Genomic DNA, 23,368 nt, shown 5'->3' with positions numbered 1-23,368 from the left:
ATATGGCCTTTATCTACCCAAGGGCAAACATGTTTATTTTATATATAGCTCTCTTCAGTCTCAGCATGAAGTTACAGAAATAATGGCCAATAATTTTAGAAGCAGAACTGCACTCTCTGTTCTGAAGTTTCTGTCTCAACATCACTCTTATGTGGTAACAAAACTTTGGGAGCTTTTCAGTAATCTTAAACAAGTCCATTCTCACTCATTTCTTCCATGTTGTGTCGCAGTAGGTCTGTACATGAGAGCAGAGATGCATGTGTGAGATGTGCAGGCACAGCTTCCAACAGTTCACTTTGGAACAACAAACTTTCATCCCCACAAGTGTTGCAGACATTCAGTAATTGTTGTACTAGGAAAAATACAGGATAAGTTAATGAAAATAGTCTGCCAGTCTTGTGAGAGGTTACTTTTTTCCCCTCTGTGTGTTACAAATGCATGGTGAAGGAGAGTGCTTTTCTGAGTTGAGCTCCTATCGCTAACTTCAAACTCCTGAATTTTCAATGGCTCTGTGGGAGCCCTGAGCTAGAAGGTATTTAAGATGTGCCTTCTGGGTTTCTTCCCACAAATAGACTCTGGAAAATGGAGAAAACTGACACATTCAGTATTGCCAGTCTAGTTGGGGAAGTAAGGTCAGTCCCTATCCTCAAGGGGGAGAAATTGTCTTGTACTGATACATCAAGTTGCTGGATTGATCCGTCTATAGTTTATTTGACAAGAAAATTCCAGTAGGCAACTTGACTTTGCTTCCCACTGGTAGCTCACATGTGAGAAGGACCATGCTAGAGACCACATTGCAGAATAGATCTACCTGAGGTTGTTTCTCTTCACTTCATAGTCACCAAATGTATCAGTTCTTTTCCTTTTTTTTTCCCCCCCCCCTTTCTTCTCTCTCTCCAGAGCTGGCTTCTTTCAGCTGGCTTCTTTCATTCTGTTATGGATGAGTTCCTGTTGTCTTATAGAAAAGTAACTGTTCTCCAACTACTCTCCACAAGGCGAGACAGTGAAAATCACTCCTAAGATGACTTTGGTTTCAAAACATGATCTGTCTTTGGATTTATAAGCAAACTTTTACCTGTCCTTTAGCCTGCTTATGATGCAGTTGTGCCAGGTTTACTTTCTTAACCCTGTATTGCAGCATGGGTGCAGAATAGGTGTGACAGCTGGAGCAAGTTCATTTGTCTGCTCTTTAAAAAGGAGATTATTTCAGAGTGAGTCAGATTGGCAGTTGAAAGCTATGTGCCTGCTTTCTGTTAAGACATACTTGATTGATAGTTTAATTTTTAAATCTAATGACCTGTTAGTTGTGTCAAAGCTTTCTTAGAAGCAATATTCCCTCTGTCCTTACTGAATTTTGCAGACTTTTTCCCAGTCTCTACTTCCTGGCAGTTGTTTTTGGAGGTCTTCTATATGCATTTATTCTCTGTATATAAGGCATCACATTATCCCTTTTGGGCTTTAAATTTGACTTTGATTCAAGCATAAAAGCTCATTTGAACTATTGCAATTGTGTTTTTTTAAAATGGTATATCTTGGGAGCAACTGCTTCACTTGTAAGAATTTGAAATATTTGAGTACACTTGACTGATTCCTCCAATGTTATATTAAAAATAGGGTGGCCTGTCTCTAATGTGAATTGATTTGAATTCCATTCAAAGCCATATGTTAACTTACCAGTGACTTTGCTTAAGATGTAAGCATCTTGGTTTGGAGATGATTTTGTGTGTTGGATGAAAGGATTCTGTATCTTTGACTGTGACCTCTAACAAATTGGCCAAGAGAAATTTCCTTTTGTCAGCTGAGGCTTATTTTGCAATTGTTGTTAGAAATGCTGGTGTTTGTACACATTCAGACACTTTGGGTATGAAAGGTATGTTATTTACCTATTACTGTGCAGATGTTGTGCTTATGTGTAGTCTCAAAATCTGCCCTTGTAGCCAACTTGCTTAGGGTCCTTATATGCATTTGAGAATACTTGGATGGAGTGGAACCAGGGAATGAATCAGTCCTATTAGATGTGTAGGAAGAATGCAGGCTGGGAAGCCAGCATTCACCTACTGCCTGACTAGAGAAACAGGAGGTTATGTAACAACTTAGCTTTTAAAATCCTGAATGGGGAATTGTGTCAGTTTTGGTACTGTTCTGGATTTGGTGTGGTAGTTTTTAGGGGTTTTTTTAAATGTACTTTTTATTGATGTAAAATTGTGTTGTGTCTTGACAGCTAGCTCTTGATATGTGGAGAAAATTAATGATTGAGCCACTGCAGGCCATCCTTATTCGGATGCTCCTCCGAGAAATAAAAAAGTGAGTGCTTGATTGTTTCTTGCATTAACACATTGTGGAATTATTGCACCTTTTTTTAACTTTGAAACTGTGGACTTTGACAGAATTCTTTCATGTTTAATTTTTTTAAGGTAACTTCTTATCTGATGATGTTGTATCAGCTTTTCTCATTGTAGCCATGTATTTGTGGCTTTCATGTGTAGAAGAAGGTAATGAATTCCTTGTAACAATAGTGATCTTTCTGTTTCAGCAACCATTCTTACCAATGGGATAGGAGTGGACTTAGAATAATTGTCCAGGTCCCGTAGGATAACTTTTGCCTTTTTCTCCACCTGATGCTGACTGCCTTTAGCTTCTGTGCTGTCAGTAAAGTTAAGGACCAGGCCTTGGGCAAAGATTTGCCAAAGCCAGAGAAGCTGTGTTGCTTTGCACGGAACCCAGAACAATTCTTGCTTATCTGCCAGAAAGACAAAGCTTCTGTTTTTCAGATCAGTACCTTCACTTAACATTTTTGGTGCTTGACTTGAATGAAAGGAAGATAATTATTTTTTGCAGTTTAAGGGAAAGTTATTATTTTTTTTCTGAATATCCTTTTTTTTTTTTTTTTTTTTTTTTTACTTTTAAACAAGGGCAAAGAGCTTGTGACTTTTAAAGCTTTGTTTTAAAACATTTATTTAACTTCTAAAAGATATTCTAATTTATGAGTAAACAGAAATGTTGAGATCTACTACATATCTTGTGTGTAGTTGTAAGTTTCATCAGTTTCTTCACTCCTACCACTGTTTAGGATAAGTCTGGAGTTGCCTAATCACTGGGAAGTTTTTTAAGTGATTGCTCAGGTGACCAGACTGGTGTAGGTAAACTGAGGGAGAGAGGTAATTTGGCCAATTGAGGTTCCTTGAACATGCACTTGGTCAGAAAAAAATTGTAAGGCATTGAAAACCTAATTTTAATCGTTTATTTGTGTTTTTCATTCCTGAATTAAATATTTGACAACAAAGTGACAGATATGATGTGTCTTTTGGATGGCATTTCTGAAGTCAGGAAGTATTTATTTGCTTCTAGTCGTTGAATCATGATTTCTTTGTAACCAGGACTAATAGTGCTTTATCCATTTTTACTCTAACAATTTATTTTCACTAAATGGAGATTCCCTAATTCATGGTGAAGAACATTCTCCTTTGTTACATCAAGCATAGTGATGCTGAAGACTTGTCTTAGCTAATGTATATATTTCACTGGTGGCTGGGAGTAGCAATGTATGTGAAAACCTTTTTCCACAGACATCTGGTGCCCCTTAAAATAATGGTCCATATTTAGCTTGAGGCTGATTGCAGACCTGCCTGGTGTTTAGATCAAGGCTGTTACTGGCTTTGGGAGGCATGAGATCTTGAGACTGTAACTAGTTGACACTATTTGTTACTAAATTATTTGGAAACTTTGAAATTAAACTTTGGTCGTTGTCTCCAATGGTTGGATTTGGATTTTTTTCTCCTTTATTGATGAGTCTTTTGTGGGATCTGAGAGAAGTTAATTCAGTTCTACTTCTCAAAATCCAACAATTCATATTAAGTTTCTCGTAACCACTTTGTGGTCTGCATATCATTTAATGAATTATGTAGGAGAGAACTATGTCTTGTAGCTGGCTTATTCCTGCTATCATGGAATGCAATGCTTCCTGTGGGGATTCTGAGTATGGCCTTTGTATGTAACAATAGGCTTGTTGCTGTTCTTTGCTGTAATTTCAGTGGTCAATACAGCTTTTAAGAAGCAGTTTTAAAGATGCTGCTGCAAGTGACTTTAATATCTTTAGCACTGAATTCAGTAATTCAGGGATTAAACAAGGTGAATATCCATAAATTATATCTTTCAGATGTAATATGCATGGGAATAATAAAATTAAAAATTTTAATAAAATTACTAACACATGTATATGCTTAAAAATTCCTCTATTCTACACCTTCCTCATAGTACTTGTTTGTGCATGGTTCAATTGATTACAATGCTTAAAAAAATTAAATTAATGTAGATGGGACTGTTGAACTACTTCTAGGCAGGAAGTTTGCATAGCATACAACAGTATGTGCAGTTGATAACCAACACTGTAGTCATCAATTGTTACATATAAAAGTAGCTTTCTTACTGCACTGGAAAAGGTAGGGAAGCAGAGCCACAAATTCTTCTTTCAGATGTTACTTTATCAATGTATTTAACTGGATTTTTAAAAAGGCTTCTGACTACAGCCTGCAGCAAACTGAAAAAAAGCTAAAAGCTTGTGCAATACATTATACATTAAAATTGACAATAAACTTTTTTTGGTAAATGAAAATAAAGAAATACAAGTAGTGACCTGTGGCTCAGCTGAACAAGATATCTAAACTGATCTAAGCATCTGCTGACATTGAAAAGGAGCAGTCTGTGCTCTGCTACCTTTCATGTGCTGAATTTGGTGTCCACCTAGTCCCTTAGTGACACAGCTCAACTGCTAATGTGACAGAAAACCATCTTGGCTAATGTTTCACCAGATTGGCACAAGTCAATTCAGCAAAGCATTAGTTGAGTGCCAAAGCAAAGGAAGAGAAATGGAGGACTGTGACTGAGCAAAAGGGAGCAGGATTAGCCCCCTTGAACAGCAGAGAATTCTTAAATCACTTAAGCCTGTCTTGTCTGCACTCCTAATATATAGTTCTGAGTATAACACTTTCTTCCCCCTCCCTCTAGCCCAAGCACTCCTTCTACAAGACAAGCTGAATATCAGCTTAAGCATTTTTGTTTCAACACAACAGGAAGCCAACAAGATCCTGAATTGTGAGAAAATTCGTCTATGAAATTCTTAGAAAAAATTAGTAAATTACTTAGGTGGTATCTCAAATGACAGTGTGATCAGTACAGACTGAGATAGGCTAAAGATAACTAACACTTTCTAACTAACTGGACCTATTACTGTCTAAACTGATATATTATCTGTACCATTTGTTTGATATTAAAGCTATTGGAACTCAACTTTTTAAAAAGTGTTTGGAACATGCTCATCCAGTTCACAATGAATTCTGTAGGTAATTGTGTTTGAAACACCCTTGGTGTGACACAGCAGAGCACTTCTTTTGAGTGATGGAACCTTCTTTTAATGAATCTGATATTTAATTACTGTACCTGAAGTTTTAGAAATGTTCTTTGGGTCTGTAGTAATGCACTGTACAATACACGATGAACGTCCACTGTTAGCTTGAGCGTGAAGACGGGAACAAGATGAAGTTAATATAAACCAGCACAACTTTCTTGTGCATGTGTTTTGTAGCTTTCTCCATTTCTTTTGAAAAAAAATAACTTGTCACCACCTGAGTTAGTGGAACTTGTGTTTCTAGCACTTTATCTTTTTATCCAGATTCTTTTTCAAACATCACCATACTCTTATACCCAAGATATCCTATGACATCCCTGCTTCAACCTGTGTTGCAGCTGCTGTGTAGCTTTATACATCTGTATTGCTTGCTGACTGCTGCCAAGAGGGAAAAATAAACATTTCACAGACTTCTACCTTTGTGGGGTCACCAATTCCATTGTAGTGTTGCAATTGTTCTTACTACTACAACTTTCATAAAAGTCATCCTTAAAAATTCTGTCAAATTTTGTTGACATTTGCACTGAATATTCCTGGGAGCAGAGTGCTGTTGGTGTAAATAAAAACCTGAAGTGGCTGCCAGACCAAGCAAGGCCTGTTCTGTGCTGGGTTTGTTTTTGTTTATTACTTTTGTGCCATCTGACATCTGCTTCAAAAGCTTGTTTCCTTCCTTCCAGCTCTTCCATGGAGCATATCTCCTGTACTTATACAGTTTTTTCCTAATGCACATTGTCCCTTGAGTCTCCTGGGTCTGGCCATTGTTACCCCCTCCCCTCCCACATGTGTATGGGCATATGGTAATGTTTGTCTTTGATGCTTAATCATAAATAAATAAATTTTTGTAAATCATACTCTAGTCCTATTTAACACTTTAGGAGTTAGGGAATATTTTTTTACTTAAAAGGTATTTTTACTTTTATTTTTTATTTATAATATATTTACATGTTTATTACTATAAAAGTATTTTCATATGTAAAGTACATAAATGTACTTTAAAATGTGCATAAATGTATGAAAAATGGTCTTTTTTTAGGACCTTTCATGTCTTAAGAGGAAATCTCTTCTGTTTTGAGTCTGGGTCTGTTAATTCCGGTCTTTGCAAAGGACTGAACACTAATGTTTTCAGCATGCAAAACACTCATTTTAATTATTTCTATTTTTACCTGAATGGAACTAAAGACAACATTTTCTTCACTTCAACTCCTTCATTTGAAGCTAAGAACTTGACTAGGAGATGTATGGTTTTCCTTTTCTGATGTATGATTAACTATTGTGACAATGGGCCAGGTGTGTTATTTATTCCACTTGAAATCTACATATTGAATAGCAGAAACTCAGAAAAGAAAACACCATGCTTCTTGTTGTTATGCTGGTAAAAAGGATGAATTTTTTGGAAGGGGCAAGAATGTGAAGGCTACAAATACAAGATGGAAATTACTGTAGCTTTTAAACTACTTGTTTAGAATATGTAATTTGGAATACTTGTATCCTTGGCAAATTGCTTGGAAATTTCATGACCTTTAAATGCTTTTGAACGGTTTATGAATCAACATATATCTCAACAATTTAAATGTATATGAGAGAAAGAAGCGCATTTCTAATTTTAAGATTAATCTTCTTCAATTTTGCCAATTTGAGCAGAGGAGTTTACTGGAAAATGCTTTAATCCAATTTTATTTCATTTGGCTATAGATGAGTTACACCAGATACCTGCATTCTCATAAATTTTTACTCTATTTCAGTGATCGCTGTGGAGAAGACCCAAACCAGAAAGTAATCCATGGGGTTATTAACTCCTTTGTTCATGTTGAACAGTATAAGAAAAAATTCCCCCTAAAGGTAGATACACATTTCTGATTATGTATTTTTAATTTGTAATGTCAATCTAGTATGTACATTTTTTGTCCTTTAAAAAAATTCTCTCTTCTAGTTTTATCAGGAAATTTTTGAGTGTCCATTTCTGAGTGAAACAGGGGAGTATTATAAACAAGAAGCTTCGAACTTATTGCAAGAGTCAAATTGTTCACAGTACATGGAGAAGGTAAGAGATTCTTCAGTACATATGCAATAATTAAAATAATTTTACTGATGTTACATATTATCCTCTACTATTGTTCTATTGTTCTCATAGTTGCTCTTTCTGTTATGCTTTCATGCATATTTTCATGCAATTGAAATGAAACTTTTTAGTGACATGGTTAATCTGAACATAAATGACAAACTTTGCTCTGGATGGACAGTTAGTATCAAAATATTTCATAATAAATTATGACTCAATGGCATGAAAAGTGAAAGAGAAAAATGAAAACATATCGGGTTGATCAGTATTACTTTCTCATTTCCTTATTTTCTTTCAGTTTGGAGTAGGGTACCATTAGAGTTTTAGCAATATGTGGTTAGAGAAGACTCTTAAGTTGTTAGAAAACATTATTAGAAGTTATATACTCTGAGGTGGATTTTCTTTCATTTTGCTTTGTGTATGAATTTATGTTGTGGTTAAATTACTTGCAGTTCTTGTACTTTGTTTGATAAAACAAAGATTAATACAACACTAGGAGTCAGTTCTTTGTCCCATACTGCCCACACTACCAAGATAGAAGAGCTGAGAAGAGGGCTGTGAAAATGCTTTTAATCTAATGGTTACACACCTGTAGTGAAATTCAGGGACAGGCTAAGACTTCAACTAAACCAAAAGCAGTTTTGCCTATCATTAGCAGTCTGCAGCTGCACTACTCTCCCTAGACTCCCCCCATATTCACAGGCTATAAGTGCTATTATGGCAGTATTCATATGACTTATCTTATGATAAAGCCTATTTCCCTCATTGAGCTATAAAAAGAGCTTTTATTAATAGCTCAGATGTACTCCTTGACCAATTGAGAAGATGTTTACATACAAGCAGATGGACTTGGAATAGTGGAGTGATTCTTAGGGTTCTCTTTTTATTAGGTATTGTGGTAAAACTTTCTCAGAAGGAATAAGAATTATGGTAAGAGAAATTGGGGAAGACTGGTCACAAGGTTAAAGGGAACAAGAAATCTCAAGATGAAAACTGTGGAATGCTGGTGGACATGTAGTAGTGACCGAGCCTAGTTAGTACTCAGACTAGATTATATTAATTCAGTAATAGCCTGATTCAGAAGAACAAATTTGATTTTTCAGCATCCTGCACAAGTTCTTTTGTAACTTTGTTATTTATTCTTGTTTCTCATTCTACATAACATACACTGTTGTATATTCTGGTACTATACTGGTTCTCAGTATTTCTTCAGCTCGCAGTTTAAACTCTCGTCTGCAGGTTTTAGGTAGATTAAAAGATGAAGAAATGCGATGTCGGAAGTACTTGCATCCCAGCTCATATGGCAAAGTGACTCATGAATGCCAACAGAGGATGGTAGCTGATCACTTGCAGTTTCTACATGCAGAATGTCACAATATTATCAGACAAGAGAAAAGAAGTGGTAAGTCTCACTGGTCACAAAAAGACTGAAATGGTTTTTGTTTTATTCACTTAGCATTGCAATTTCCTATATTTTTTCAGTGACCTTCTGTGCACATAAGCATTTTCAGCTAATGTTACTTATGCAGAAATCCCCATTAAACCCTGAATGATATTTTCTTTTAGTGTGTAACTAGTTTTTATTCTTCCAAGTATGTAGTCAAAACTTCTTTTTTACTGTTAACAACCTTCTTTCAGCTAATGCTCTTTCTCTTTCCTTGTCTTAGTCATCTTAAAAACATTGAAGTCCTGTATCTTATAGAATTGATTGTGTTTTATGCTTGTGTTTTCATTTGTAAACCAATGGCTCTGTCTTAACAGATTTCTTCATCATCACTTAACAGGTCAGGCTTATAAAACATTTTGGCTTCTTTTCATAGTCACTTTTTATTGTCCTGAATCTTTTGTGACTTCTCATCCCAAATCCTTTTTACAGAAAGAGATGCTCTTGTAGTTATATTCCCTGCCTGACTACAGAAAACATGCTTCCCCATGACTACATGCCTCTTATCTTTGACAGAATGCTTGTTCTTGCATGGAAGACGGTATCTCTTGTGTGAAACAAATTATTTTTCAAAGTCAAACCCAAATTGTATCTAATAGTGGTGTGTTCAGTTTCCAGGGAATTTTTCAAATTTGCTCAGGGTTTGGATCTGTTTTGTTTGGTTTCTTTTTTGGGGGTGGGGGGAGGCAAAATACAATAAAAATAGCAGTTGCTTGTTTAGAGCTTTTCTCACCTGAGAAAAATTTCAAGCTACCACTGGAGGCAAATAAAAAGTCAAGATACCTAAACTGATTTTAGTCAGCTGCTGCTAAGGGAGATTTAGGGAGGCCAAGGTTTAAAATAAACTGGCACACTGTTTCTCCACACTAGCCCACCTCTCTTCTTAGAGTCTCTCCTAAAGAAGCTGTATTGGAAGAGTGAGGTAGTCACAATGGCAGGACTCAGTAAATACTGATAACGGGCCTACCCTTTTTATCTTTTATCAGTGGTCCAGTGTATGTTAATTTTTTTTCTTTCTGAGCAGTTGGTATTGTTTTAGTCTTTAAAAAGTTGTGTGTGAAATTATGATACTATATTAAGTGGTTGTTTTTTAGTGTTTCTAAGTGTAGTCTATAAAAATGTATCTCTGTTGCAGACATGGCAAATATGTATACTCTACTTCGTGCTGTGTCAAGTGGTTTACCTCATATGATTCAGGAACTACAAAACCATATCCATGATGAGGGCCTTAGAGCAACCAGCAATCTTTCTCAGGAAAATGTGAGTTTCCTCAGGCAGCTGAAATGACTATTTGATTAACATTCTTGATTAAGTGTTTGCCCTTTTTCTATTTATCCTGTTTGGGTTTTTTAATTTTGCCTATATAAAATCGGTTTGGAATGTGATGGGTAAGTTGTAACTTCTCATCAGCATGGTTAGCTGTGCCACAGTTATCTCTTCTGAGAGCTGATTGTTGTAATGGTTGTGATCAAACCAGAAACAAATTGTTGTTTGCTTAATACTGTCAGGGCAAGTAGGTTCTTTTGTTCCATGTATGCATTTTTGTCCTCAATTTCTCTTAAGTCAGTAGTATTTGATGTTCTTGTATGTTAGGAACTAGTGATTCCATTTTGTAAAGACTTGACGTCCTGTCCTGATTTCAACGTGGTGGTTGTCATAATAGCTTTGTAGTCTCATATTGTCATTTAATTTCTGAAAATATTATATCTTATTTATCTTACTAAAGTGTGTTAAACTTTTTTCCATTCAGGTCTATTTAAATTACTTGATTCCATTTTTGTTTCTCCAGCATTGTTGTTCAGAGACAAAGCTTTCATTTGACATTGTATTTGTGCATGTATACATCTGGCTGTCTAGATCTGTGCACACTTCAGGATGGTGACTTCAGCTATCCAGTGTTTCTGTCTGTAGTAATATATAAACACAAGCTGTTGTATATTCACTCTGTTACTGACTGCACAGGGATGCTTACTATTCTGTGACTCCCATGTGCATACTGAAAAGGGACTGAAGTCTTTAGCAGAATGGTTGGCTTTCAAATTTATTTTTAGGTTTATTTAACTTAGTCTTTCAAACTAATAGTGTCTACACAGATAAATAAATACAGACCCATGAGGGTGGTGACAATTCACAACCTTATGTAGATAATTTCAAAGTGTGAAACACTTGTTCTATTGTATAAATTATGTACTTTGGAACATTTTTGATGTGTGACCTGAGAATGTACTTAGGGAGTTATGCTACAGAGCCTGTGCCTTGTGCACTGTTGCACTTGTGCCTGCCAGCTTGTCTGTGTAGGGACTTCTCTAGCTCTTGTCAGTCATTTCTATGCAGAATGTGATGCTGGAATGCAGTTCATGAAATTCAGTTGGTAAATGTCCTGTATAGGAAAATGTAAAGGGATCATTCAGATTTTCTGTCTCTGAAGTCACTCTGTAGGACAAGCAGCAGTTTATTATATCAGTTGCTTGATTGCTGTATTTATGTTAGTATTAATGATTTTTGGAAAGGCTAATAAAGGATTTTAGGGAAAAATTAGATGCCATGATAGCAGTACAGCCTCAAATCTAGGCTGGATAGCAAGACTGTAAATATAGCCCAGACTTTCTATTTCCAAAACATGCTCTAGCACCATAGTGTGAGAGTACAGGAATGCAGAATCCATCCTCTCAAAAATCACTGTAATATTAACTTTCTCAAAAAAGAGTAATTAGTAAAAAATCTGCAACTAATGTAGATATGTTTGTGTGAGATACTATTGCTTTTCTCACTAACTTGCTTTCTGTTTTATCTACCCTCTTTAGATGCCAACTCAGTTTGTGGAGTCAGTTTTGGAAGTACATAGTAAATTTGTTCAACTGATCAACACTGTTTTGAATGGTGATCAACACTTTATGAGTGCCCTTGACAAGGTAATTTTTACTTAAGTAAATAAAGCATTGGAAAACAAAATCCAGGACCCTGATTCAGGCTCACCAAAACTCTTCATGGCATCAACACATGTTCAATGGTAGTTCATATGCAGTCTTTCTAGTTTAGAAATGCAATGTAGCAAAAGACAATCCATTGTAAGGGAAAAGATATATTAAAGGACACCATTTTAATACTTGTTTTCTGAAAGAAGGACCTTTCTTTTCATGATATTTCAAAACACAAAAATGGTGCTGATCCATCCAGTGTAAATATAAGTGCAGATAATAAATAAGCAACTGGTGGGGCTTGGGATGTTTGATAATTCTTACATGCATTTGACCTTGAATTTGCTTTCTGAGATAATGTTTATCTCTGAATGCTTTTAGTGTTAATTCCACATAATCTTTGCTTATATTTTTCAAGCTGACTACAAAGAATATCTGGAAGCTTACATTACTTCAGTCACTGCCACAATTGCTAACTTTTTCCAGGAGCGAGCTGCACTTGAATTGAAATAATAAATATAGGGAAAGAGGCTTGCTGCTCTTTTATTTGAAATGCATAGCCATGCAGCCATCCAAGATAGCAGTTCTAATTATCATAAGTTTTAATATTAATAATTATTAATTATAACTAATAAATATGTTTACTTTCTTTAATTTCCTGTTACAGGATGCACACATACAGTTCATTGTTCTTTTGTGGTATGTGCAGTAGTTGCTGTTCGTAGTTAATGTCAGAGTCTAAGCTTTGATGATTTTCAGTCAAGGTTAACTTGAAAAGGCACAATGGAGAAGATACCAGTGATAGTACCAATAGTGGTTACCCATCTTTATTTGTGACATTGATAAAATAATTATCATTTTAAAACAAGTACTTCAATACCAAATACTTTTCTCTCTCCATTGCAATTAATGTCATGTACCAGAAGGTGGAGTAACACGAGACTGCTTCATTTGCTGGCACATAGGCAATGTACTTTTTCTTAAATACATCAATTCTTCACTTCATTGATCTTTCTTACAATAAATACTTAAAATATTAATTTGCTGTTAATTTTTTGATGGTGGATAACAAAATTGTTATTGCTTTCTCCAGTATTACTGTAAAAGAGGACTCCAAGCTTATAGAGTTTCCTATTTCTTGTCAAGTTGTGCATTCTTTTCTCAGATTAGCAAATTTTGGAATGTTGAGGTGTTGCACAGAAGAGTTCCTTGTCAGTTTGTCTTTATGATAATAACAAGATTTTCCTTCTACAGAGGAACTATAATTCCTAGGAACTGTGGTCACACAGTATTTTTGGTTCACTGTTAGTTTACAACACTAACTTAAATGTGACATGTAGTTTAGAAACTCCATTATTCTGATAATGTTTTTAACTTTCTAAACTGCCATTATCTCTTCTGTTTTTCATCATATTCAGGTTTTCTTCAGCCACTATATTGTTTGTACTCTACTGCTTCTAATTTCCATTTTCAACAATATATTTTTCTCCTCTTCAGTGTATGAAAAAATCCAACAACCAAAAGCACTTTCCTTTCTTACTGTTGTGAATACATAAGTTTTTTAGCTCAACATACATGCTATTAATGTGCTGCTGCTCAAATCTACTTTATCTGCATTTATTCCTAAGTTTCTTTCCATCCATTCTTTTGGACCATAATATTGCTGTATAACAAAATCGTCATACTTTTGTGAAGTTTCTAATCAGAACTTAATTTGTTCTTCTGTAATTATTTTTCTTCCTCTTTCTGCATTTACTTAATTCTCAACTTAAAAATTTGGTTTAACAACCAAATTCTCATAAAGCAGTAATTTAAACCTTTTTATTAGTTGTTTCTTTTTTCATCCCCTTTTCTGTAGTTCAGTTTTATAGGCTCTCAGATGGTCTTTGTCCTGTCCTTTTTTGATTTCTTCAGATTTCATAAAAGAAAAATGTTTAAGTCATGACAATTTTTCTCTTTGCTCCATGTTTTTATGTAGGCTTTGACATCAGTAGTTAACTATCGGGAGCCCAAGTCGATCTGCAAAGCACCTGAGTTGGTAAGTGATGCACACAGAAAGTAATAATTCTTGTATATAACCATCCAATGAATTGCCATAGTGTCCTTCACATGCATGTCCAATTCTCACACTGGGTCACACTCAGGTGTGTATTTCAGTACTAACAGCTTAAGCTGCACGCATGTTTTGTGAGTGTGCAAAATTGCTATGGTTGTAATTTTTGATATAGACTGTATTTTCTGTGGATGTAGAATGTATTGTTTGCCCATGAATATAGCCCTTGTATAGAATGTGAGACTGTAGACTGTGGCTTATTTCATGTTTGAGCTATTGTAGAAATTTGGAAATATCTTGGCATATTTGTTTGTTCTCAAGCTTGACAAGTAGGTTTGGGTTTGATTTTTCTTTTTTTAATTTGAGCTGGCCAAATACTGTGACAACTTGTTAAAGAAATCAGCAAAAGGAATGACAGAGAATGAAGTAGAAGACAAGCTTACAAGTTTCATTACTGTTTTCAAATACATTGATGACAAAGATGTATTCCAAAAGGTAACTTTTCCTATTTGTCGTGGTTTAATGCATACCATTCAATAATGGTTAAAATGTCACATTTAAAGCATACTTGAAGAACATGGTTATGTGTCTTAAAATCCTCATCTCTGTTTTTTTTAATGCAGTTCTATGCCAGAATGTTGGCAAAAAGATTAATTCATGGTTTGTCTATGTCTATGGATTCTGAAGAGGCAATGATAAATAAACTAAAGGTAAGGTAATATTCTTCTAACATAGAATAAACAAATATAGAAGTATGTAGTGTTGAGAGGGAGCAGCAGAGGGTGCCAGAAGTAACTTAGCAGTCCATAAATCTGTTTCCAGTAGCTGAAAGCAAAAGCTAGTTTTTTTTGTAGCCTTATGTAAGATAAAAGGCTGAGTATCTCCTAAGCATTTGAGGTTCTTATGAGGTTTTGGATAATTTTATTAGCTGTGTTCAAGTTGTTCATGTTAACATTTAAAAAGTACCAAGGGCTTTCATAAACATGTCTATCTTTTGATTTTATTTAACAATATTTTTCATATAGACTAAAGTATATAAGGTGAAACTAAGATAAATGTGATAATTTTATTTTACAGTGTTTGCTTTTTATTGTAACTGTGTTTTCTATAAATATAACAACACTTCTGCTGACTAGATTTTTATATTGTATTAGTGAGGGAACATAATTTATATGATGAGTACTGTTTTCACTTTGAAACCTTTACCAATATTTCTTCACAGCAAGCCTGTGGTTATGAATTTACCAGCAAGCTCCATCGAATGTATACAGACATGAGCGTTAGTGCTGATCTCAACAATAAATTCAACAACTTTATCAAAAACCAAGACACAATCATTGATTTGGGAATTAGTTTTCAGATATATGTTCTACAGGTACTAATGTATGTTTATTGCTGCTGAGTTATTTGTACTTATTTTTTATGTTCTGATAACAAATATACAATTTTTATAATTATGAATACTTCTTTGTATGGAAATTGATGGCGTGTGATCATTGTGGAATTACTTACTTTCCTAGTGTTTCATTGTAAAATCAACCCACTAGGTCCCTAAAAAATAGTGATATAAAATTTCAGTCTCAATTAACACCTCAGTGGGGTGTGCAGAAGGTGCAGTAAAAAATTATCAGTAAAACTTCCTGGGTCGATTGATTGTCTTATGACATAATGTACACTTTACATCCACTTAAGAGTGTTAGTTTTTTCTTCAAATATATGTTGTATGAAAATGTTAATGCTTTTATTTTTCCCAATACTTTCAGGCTGGTGCATGGCCTCTAACTCAGGCTCCTTCTTCTACATTTGCAATTCCTCAGGAACTGGAAAAAAGTGTACAGATGGTAGGTTAGTAGGAGGCTTCCTGTAAACACGTGGAAAATGTAAAATAACTCCAAATGAAAAATCATCGCTCTAACAGAGAAAAACTAGAGCTGCTTCATTTGATTATAAATTATGGCTATCATGTTTTCAGTCCATATGCAATGTGGAAGGGTCACCCATATACATTACTGAATTTATGTATATATTTATATAGTTTTTTCACATCTCTCTTCTACTCTTTGTGATTGCTCAGAGAGATGCTAATAAATGCAGTCAAATGAACTAGGTTGTTCTTCGCATCAAAACCAACTCTTAATATTTAGATAAAAGAAGATTCTATTTCTAATATTAAATCTAAAGTTTTAATAGCAGATTAAGATGCAAGCAGAGGTTTCTTGTTCCATTTCATAGAAACTGTTCAAAGTCAAGCTTCCTGCAAACTTCTCTAAAGCTCATTTTATAATTTCTCAAAGCAGTAAAGGTTTTGCTTCAGCCAAATATTTTCTTCTTATGTGATTATTTCCACTTTGTAGAGGTATTTTGCTGCTTTTGACTATATTATATTCTAAGTGTTACTTGTACAATGTTTGTTGAAAAACAGAATATTTTTGTTGATCTTTGCTAAGGTATATTTAATGGTTAAGTACAGTTTGAGCAATACAAATTTCGTATTATTGGACATAAGAGATTTTTATAGCAGGTTTTATACCTTAAATTGTTGTTTGATGTAAGTTGTAATGGCAAATGTCTTTTTCTGTGGTGAAGGATCTTTTTCTTGTATTACTACTGACTATTAGGTCTACTTATATTCAGCTTTAATTTCCACTTAAGTGGTACTTGGTTTTAGCAATATAATAGCTTCTGACCCAGACTACAGGATGACCAGGTGACTGATGAGACTTTGCTGTCTTTGTGGGTATAAAATAGGAGTATTGTCAGTTGTGCCTCAGTTGGAAAATTGGTACAGAATTGTGTATCAGAACCAGCTCAGAGTCTGGGTTGTGTTGCTTAATTTCACTGTTTTGCTGTTTTAAATGAGCAAACTTATTCATGTGTCATCTAGCTAGATGCTTTAGATCAGTGCTTTAAATTAGAATTCCCTAAAGAAACAACATGACCTTGAGGGGGGAGTCTGAAAATTGTCTGACAATGTTTTTTTTACTGTCCAATTTGGTCATTTGACCTGTGGAGAGAGTTCTCTTAGTATTCTGGGAAGAATTGAGATAGAAAAAAAAATACTGTAATTGCGCTCCAAAGTATGTGAGTACCTCTGTAACTGGGCAACCTCTTCAGCAACCTCTTCGTGCTGAAGCTTCCTGTAAATATGTATCTGAGTGGTGTACAAATACTGTTTTTCATACTGTGCAAGTTTGTGGGTAGAAAACCACCTAATTCCTAAAGAGGTCAAAAGTCCCTGTTTTTATGTTTTCTTTCAGTGATAATCAGAGTTCCCAGACTAAATCAGAATAAACCAAATGTGTATGTGTACACAGCGTTGCCATTGTGGGGTTTAGGGAGTTTGATCTCATTTTAGGAAAGGGTTCTTTGAATTTTCTGAAGTTCTTCTCATTATCAGAGGTAGACCTTAAGTTAGGATTCAGTCATCACTTATCTTTTAAAGGAAAATGCTGTCATGAATTGACCTGCAATGTTTGCATCCAGTGTGATGGACATAAAACCAGTATTTCTTCATTGGGATGGTAGGGTGATAATAAACTGTTTTGAGTACTTATATGTGTGACTAATTGATGTTCATTTTGTTTTGCAGTTTGAATTATTTTACAGTCAGCATTTTAGTGGAAGGAAGCTTACTTGGTTACATTATCTTTGTACAGGTAAAAATAAGTGCTTTGTTCAACTTATGATCTGACAGTTATTTGCTAAACATTCTTTTCAAATGGCAAAAGACTGTGGAGTTGGAACATTATCTTTCATATAAAGTCAACAGACATATTTTATATTATAAATTAATTTAATATTTACTACCTGGAATTTCAAAAATCTATCTTTTGTAAACCTGCATACCTGTGATTTATTAAATCCTAGTAAAACTAGAGCTGTATGTTCTTAACTGCAAAAAAACACTGCAGAACTACTGAGTTAATAATAATTGGCCTGGAATTGTTTCTGTAGTCTAGATATTCCTTACATAAATACTGAATAATTTTAAGAATGCATATTATCCTCTTTCACCCAGGTATGTGAGTATCTACATAAATACATACTTGTTTTTACTGTATAGGAATATATGTTAAAAATACCTTAGAAGATGTATATTACATTATAGTTTATTTTAGTCAGTGTAGTCATAAAGTTTAGTAAGTGTCAGTCAATCATGTTTTATTTTAAGTGCTTTCAGTATCATGCTTTAACAATTGGATACTGCAATATGTAACATGGAGGTGAAAATCACAATAACGTAATGTTATGAAAATCTAGTTCTGGTAATAGAAGGTTGCTGTTAATTCACACTCACCTTTGCACAGAATATCTAAATCTGCTTTCAGGTAGATTTCTTCAGTGCTTTTTGTTTTTCATGGGAATTTTAAAAATCTAAGAATATGAAAAATTTTTCATGGGCACGTATTTTACTTTGTTTTTAGATCTTTCCTTTAAACAGCTTTCCTGTTAATCACTGTTCTGAGTGTAAACTGTGTTAATTGAAGTTCATGAATTGCAATGTCTTAAGGCTACTTGGAATTTCTTTTTTAAAATTATTATATATTATATTGCCCTATTTGTCTAGTTAACCAGGATGAGGGGTGTGTTATAGGGCACATTATATATGTGTAAATTCACATCATCAGTTGTCATTCTCCCATTTTAAGTGTTAAAAGCAGACTTGGGTTGAATGTCTGGAAATGTAGGAGGAGCTCTTGTAATTAAGCTTCAGGTTAAGATTAAGACTTTTCAGCACCTTTCATCAATTTATGAAATACTACTTGTATCATTACAGGTGAAGTAAAAATGAATTATTTGTGCAAACCTTACGTAGCCATGGTCACAACATACCAAATGGCAGTGTTGCTTGCCTTCAACAACAGTGAGACTGTCAGTTACAAGGAGCTTCAGGACAGTACACAAATGAATGAGAAGGAACTGACAAAAACCATAAAATCTTTGCTTGATGTCAAAATGATCAACCATGACTCAGACAAGGTATGCCATAACAATATTCATGTTTTCAGTCTTGTCATTCTGATATTTGTTGAGGACTTTTTTAATATCCATTGTTTGCTTTTATTTTTGACCCTTGTGAAAAATTGTTAATCTCTACTTACAAGGAAAGAGACAGGAGGAAGTAGAGTGCCTGTCATATAGGCTTTCTATGCCTATAGCAGCAGAAGGTAATAATGCAGGGACTTTATTGTTTCTGTTGCCTTGCTTTCAAAGTTGTACTGAATCACGGGAAGGAGCCTAGGCAGTAAACCAGAGTCTTATAGTGATCCTAAAAAAATATTTGTGGGATTAAGGGGCTGAAAGCACCAGCAACCGTGTTCTTCCTTGCTGACAGATTACAGGAGCAAGAAAGAGAGCAGGGAGGACTTCTGTGAGAGGATTTTTGCTGCAATTTGCCAGACCATGAATTTCTTGGAATTCCAGTAATATCTGAGCTTTGTTTGTAATTAAGGCAATGGTTGATACTTCTTTTTCTGACTCTGTCTCATCCTTCTTTACACCCTATGTGAGACCTTTTTTCCCATCCAGCAAAAGGCACAGACCTTACTCTGTTAAGTAAGAAACACTGCAGAAGTGCCTGTGCATCCCATACAGACATTAGCATGTGCTTCCAGCTCACCCAGAAAGCCCACTATGCAGACAGTATCAGACAGAAGAAGCTGTTCAATTCATTTACAAGAAGAAATCCAAAGCTGCTCTGATAGCTGCTTTTGTTTTTAACCAGGAAAATTTTAGAAAATGGAAAGTGAGATCACAAGGAAGATCTGATGCTTGGCTGAAGCATAGGACATGCTTCCAATACCTAGAAATGAGCTCAGGTTGGAACAGTTGCTGGGAAGATGTGGTCAAATAAAACACTGGGAGCTATTACAGGAAACAGTGAGACCTTTAATAATCTTAGAACATTGCCTCTTATTTAAAGGATTTACATTTATTTATGTCAGTTGTATAAGGTTCACCCAGTTTCTTAAAGCTTATGTCATAGAAGAAGGAATAATACAGCTTTCCAACCCTTTTACTTTTTAATGTTTACCACTGCATTTTCCAGTTCTTTACCTTCCAGATTATTGTATTCAAGTGTCTTTACTATTTCTGTTTTCTTTGCACTCCATCCAGCAATGTGATAGTAGATCTGTAGACAGTCTATCAGCTTACTTGTTAAATAAACAAGTGAGCTTTAGTGGCTTAAGCAGTGGAATTCAATACACAAACTTCCCTTTACCTGTATCTGAGCCAAACAGAAAAGTACAGTGTAGTAAATGTAGTTTGCTTTTGCTTGTTTGTTCATTTTTTGAACAGGTGTGGGGGAAAGAGCATGAGAAGCTTTGGCCAAAATCTTCATTGGTTCATTAGAATTATGCTTTATGAGTTAATGCTCAATGCACATTTTATTTTGGTTTATATTCAAGCCATGCCAGCAGAATAATGCTAAAATTTAATGTTAGTCTATTTTTTGCAAGTTTATTATTTTTAAAGCTCTTAGTCTTTCCCCTTTCATGTTATATTTTCTAAACTGTGCCTGGTGTCCTGGTTTTTACATATATTGCAACACAAACTATTTGTAGCAAGATATAAAATTAGAATTAATATCGGTTTGAGTGCATATTTAGATAAATATTTTCTGTGCTTACTAAAATGCTTGTGCTTTAGACAGTTTGGCAGGATTCCAAGATCTCAGAATCCCAGTAACTCAGTAACTTTATTCTGCTGGAAATTGGTAATACCTGTTCAGACTCTTGCCTGGAAACCACAGAGATGTGTCCAATCATGCTGTGTTGAATATAAAGGTGATTTTACTGCAGGGGAAAAAAAAAAATCTGCAGATAGATGTGCATTGTAGAAGTTGCAGTTTGTCAGCTGTTTCTGCAATATCATAAAAAAAATGCTTACATGCCTTTCCTTAAATTCTGGAAGACAACTTTTGTAAAAATTTTGAAAGCAGCAGCTGCCCTTTGAGGTCCTGTCATAAATAAATGTAAATCCTACTTCCTTTGCAGGGAGACAATGACTTTAAGTGGAGAGTGTTTGCAACTAAGATAAGCTATCGAAGTATTAAAAGAGAAATTGCTTGTTAACAAAATTCTTGTATGGCAGAGTTTTTTGTAGTGTCTTCTGACATAACTTGATTTCTAGATGTGTTAAACTAGCTTTAAAAATTCACCTGGTTCAAGTGGCGTTTTAGAATTTCCAATTACAAATCTGAAATTTTTTCTGTGTACGTAAGACCCTAACTGCAACTTTTATAAGTAAATTGTTATATTATTGCTATTTTCTGGTTCCATTCCTGACTTTTAAAAAGTATTCTCTATTGCAGGAAGATATAGAGACAGAGTCTACATTTTCATTAAATATGAACTTCAGCAGTAAACGAACAAAGTTTAAAATCACCACATCAATGCAGAAAGACACGCCACAGGCAAGTATTCTTTGGTGTTTGTAGCCTGAATAGCTTAGAAAGCTGATTTTTCTAAGATGGAATTTATTGTGTTAGTTTGGTGTAAGCAGATATCAAATTCCCTAACATTCATGAAAGAAATTTTATAGGTTTAAAACTTAAGCAACACAATTTTTTGTACTTAAAATACAGGCAAGAGAAGATTAAATAGGAACAAAAAAGTAGAAGAAAAATATAAACAAAATGGTAATACCAAATGGTATTGATGTTTAGTCTATCTCATGAGACTTTATTGTTGCTGGTGTTTATAAAAGCAACTTACTGCAAGAAAAGCAGAACCAATCAACCGTTTTCTGTGGTTTTGTGTCCTTTGGCAATTAAAATCAACTCCTGTGTTGTTAATACATGTTCTCAGTGTATCTCCTAAGACACGGGATTTTGTACAAGATAGGTGTGTGCTGCCAAACTCAGTACATTATGGTCAATTCTGCTTGCTTTTTTCCCTAGCAAAAATGTTGGTTTAGATGCCTCTCTCCCACTTTCCTACTGACTTCCATGGAACTTGATATCCTCGATTTATGGACATACTTTTCCTGGAATTGAACTACACCTGCATTTTTCAATTAATTCACTACTATTAGTAAATTAAAAAGTATAGATTCAAGATACTTTTATTCAGTCTTTATTTGTCTTATTTTATTTTGGGCATTACTGTTCTTCCTGTGTCACAGGAGATGGAGCAGACCCGAAGTGCTGTAGATGAAGACAGGAAAATGTATCTTCAAGCTGCTATAGTCCGTATCATGAAAGCACGTAAAGTGCTGCGACATAATGCTCTTATTCAGGAGGTAAGAGAAAGTCCTTGAGCTTGATTTCATTAAAATCTTCAGGATAGTAGGGTAGAACATTGGACTACAGAACTCAACCATGTGGAAACCAGTACTCCAGCAAAATTAGTGAGAATTTCCATGGGGTCTGTTTTGAACTGCAGTACTGGAGCACTAGCTGGGATCCCTCAATCTTGTAAATTTGTCTTAGCACCAAAGCATTAAGGTTCTTGCTCTTTCCTGTCAGCTGGTTCTGTGCCAAGAGATGTTGTACCCTATAAAAATCATTGCCAGGACTATGGGTTCAGCTGAAAACCCGAATAGGGATATTCTAGTATGGTATTTCCACAGAAGCACTTAGCCAAGTTTGTGCTCTAATCATTATTTTATTATAACTCATGGTTTAAATTTTAAAAGTTGTCTGGGTATGGAGACATGCACTTTTTAATCTCCCTTTTCCACAAAGTGGTACAGTTCTCTAGATTTTTTGGATTCCAGATTAATGACCTGTGAACTGTCACAGGCTGGCTTGGAAGGAAGTGCTATTTCTTTAGTTTTTCTCCCACTTTCCCATCTGCTGGTTGCCTGCCTAAATGTATTTCTCATTCCAGCCTAATATTTGCTCCTTCCAACCAGTTCCCAGTTTTACTTTTCTCAACCTTCCAAAGCCCTTTCTTCAGTTTAATTCATTCTTGCATCTCTTAGCCTTGCTGGATGGCCTCAGAGAAGACTGGTGGGAGGGGGAATAAAGATTCCTGCTTTATTCAACCATTTTGAGTAGAGGTGGAGAGACATTGAGTAATTTGTGGTGATGGAAGAAACAGTTTACCACATCCACTACTTAATTTTTATTTCTTAAAAAATAACCTAGCAGAAACAGGGAGTTTATAAGCCCAGAAGATGCAGTGTGAGACTTCTTAAAGGTTTTGGATATTGAAGAAGTGTTTATATACAAATAGTCTGAAAGCAAGCTTAATTTGAGAAACCTGATTTTGAATATCTAAAAGATGAGGCAGCATAGGTCCTGATTTTTCTCAAAATCTGTGTTTATTTGGTTTCCTGTTATTTAAATCATTCATGCAATTATGATGAAATCATGTAAGAATTTGCAATTAAAACCAGAAAATGATAGGCAAGCCTTTTCATCTTTAAAAAAAAAATTTTTTCTGCCCGCTGTCAAATTATTAGAAAAATTTCTTGAAATTTGCTTTCTTTGCTTGACACTTATAAGGGTTAAATAGATTACAAATTTTTATGTTTTGGAAAC

At 34.8% G+C, this 23,368-nt stretch overlaps 1 protein-coding gene across 3 annotated transcripts in view; it reads left to right on the top strand.

The window, feature by feature from the left end:
* Positions 1-23,368, top strand: part of CUL2 (cullin 2) — a 40,922-nt gene that overhangs the window by 15,083 nt on the left and 2,471 nt on the right. For all 3 annotated transcript variants that reach the window (XM_014248742.2, XM_014248743.2, XM_005518683.3), the window contains exons 6-20: positions 2,222-2,304; positions 7,147-7,243; positions 7,335-7,445; positions 8,703-8,865; positions 10,043-10,167; positions 11,712-11,819; positions 13,804-13,863; positions 14,245-14,373; positions 14,502-14,588; positions 15,101-15,253; positions 15,642-15,719; positions 17,468-17,534; positions 18,656-18,858; positions 21,194-21,295; positions 22,006-22,122. In XM_014248742.2, coding sequence (XP_014104217.1) covers positions 2,222-2,304; positions 7,147-7,243; positions 7,335-7,445; positions 8,703-8,865; positions 10,043-10,167; positions 11,712-11,819; positions 13,804-13,863; positions 14,245-14,373; positions 14,502-14,588; positions 15,101-15,253; positions 15,642-15,719; positions 17,468-17,534; positions 18,656-18,858; positions 21,194-21,295; positions 22,006-22,122 — 1,683 coding nt within the window. The remainder of the gene's footprint in view (positions 1-2,221; positions 2,305-7,146; positions 7,244-7,334; positions 7,446-8,702; positions 8,866-10,042; positions 10,168-11,711; positions 11,820-13,803; positions 13,864-14,244; positions 14,374-14,501; positions 14,589-15,100; positions 15,254-15,641; positions 15,720-17,467; positions 17,535-18,655; positions 18,859-21,193; positions 21,296-22,005; positions 22,123-23,368) is intronic.

Source organism: Pseudopodoces humilis, chromosome 1 (genome assembly GCF_049639895.1).
Source record: "Pseudopodoces humilis isolate 2021_Gansu_Grassland_sample_001 chromosome 1, ASM4963989v1, whole genome shotgun sequence".
In the NCBI taxonomy this organism is placed as follows: Eukaryota; Metazoa; Chordata; class Aves; order Passeriformes; family Paridae; genus Pseudopodoces; species Pseudopodoces humilis.
This window is presented reverse-complemented; position numbering and strand designations above follow the sequence as displayed.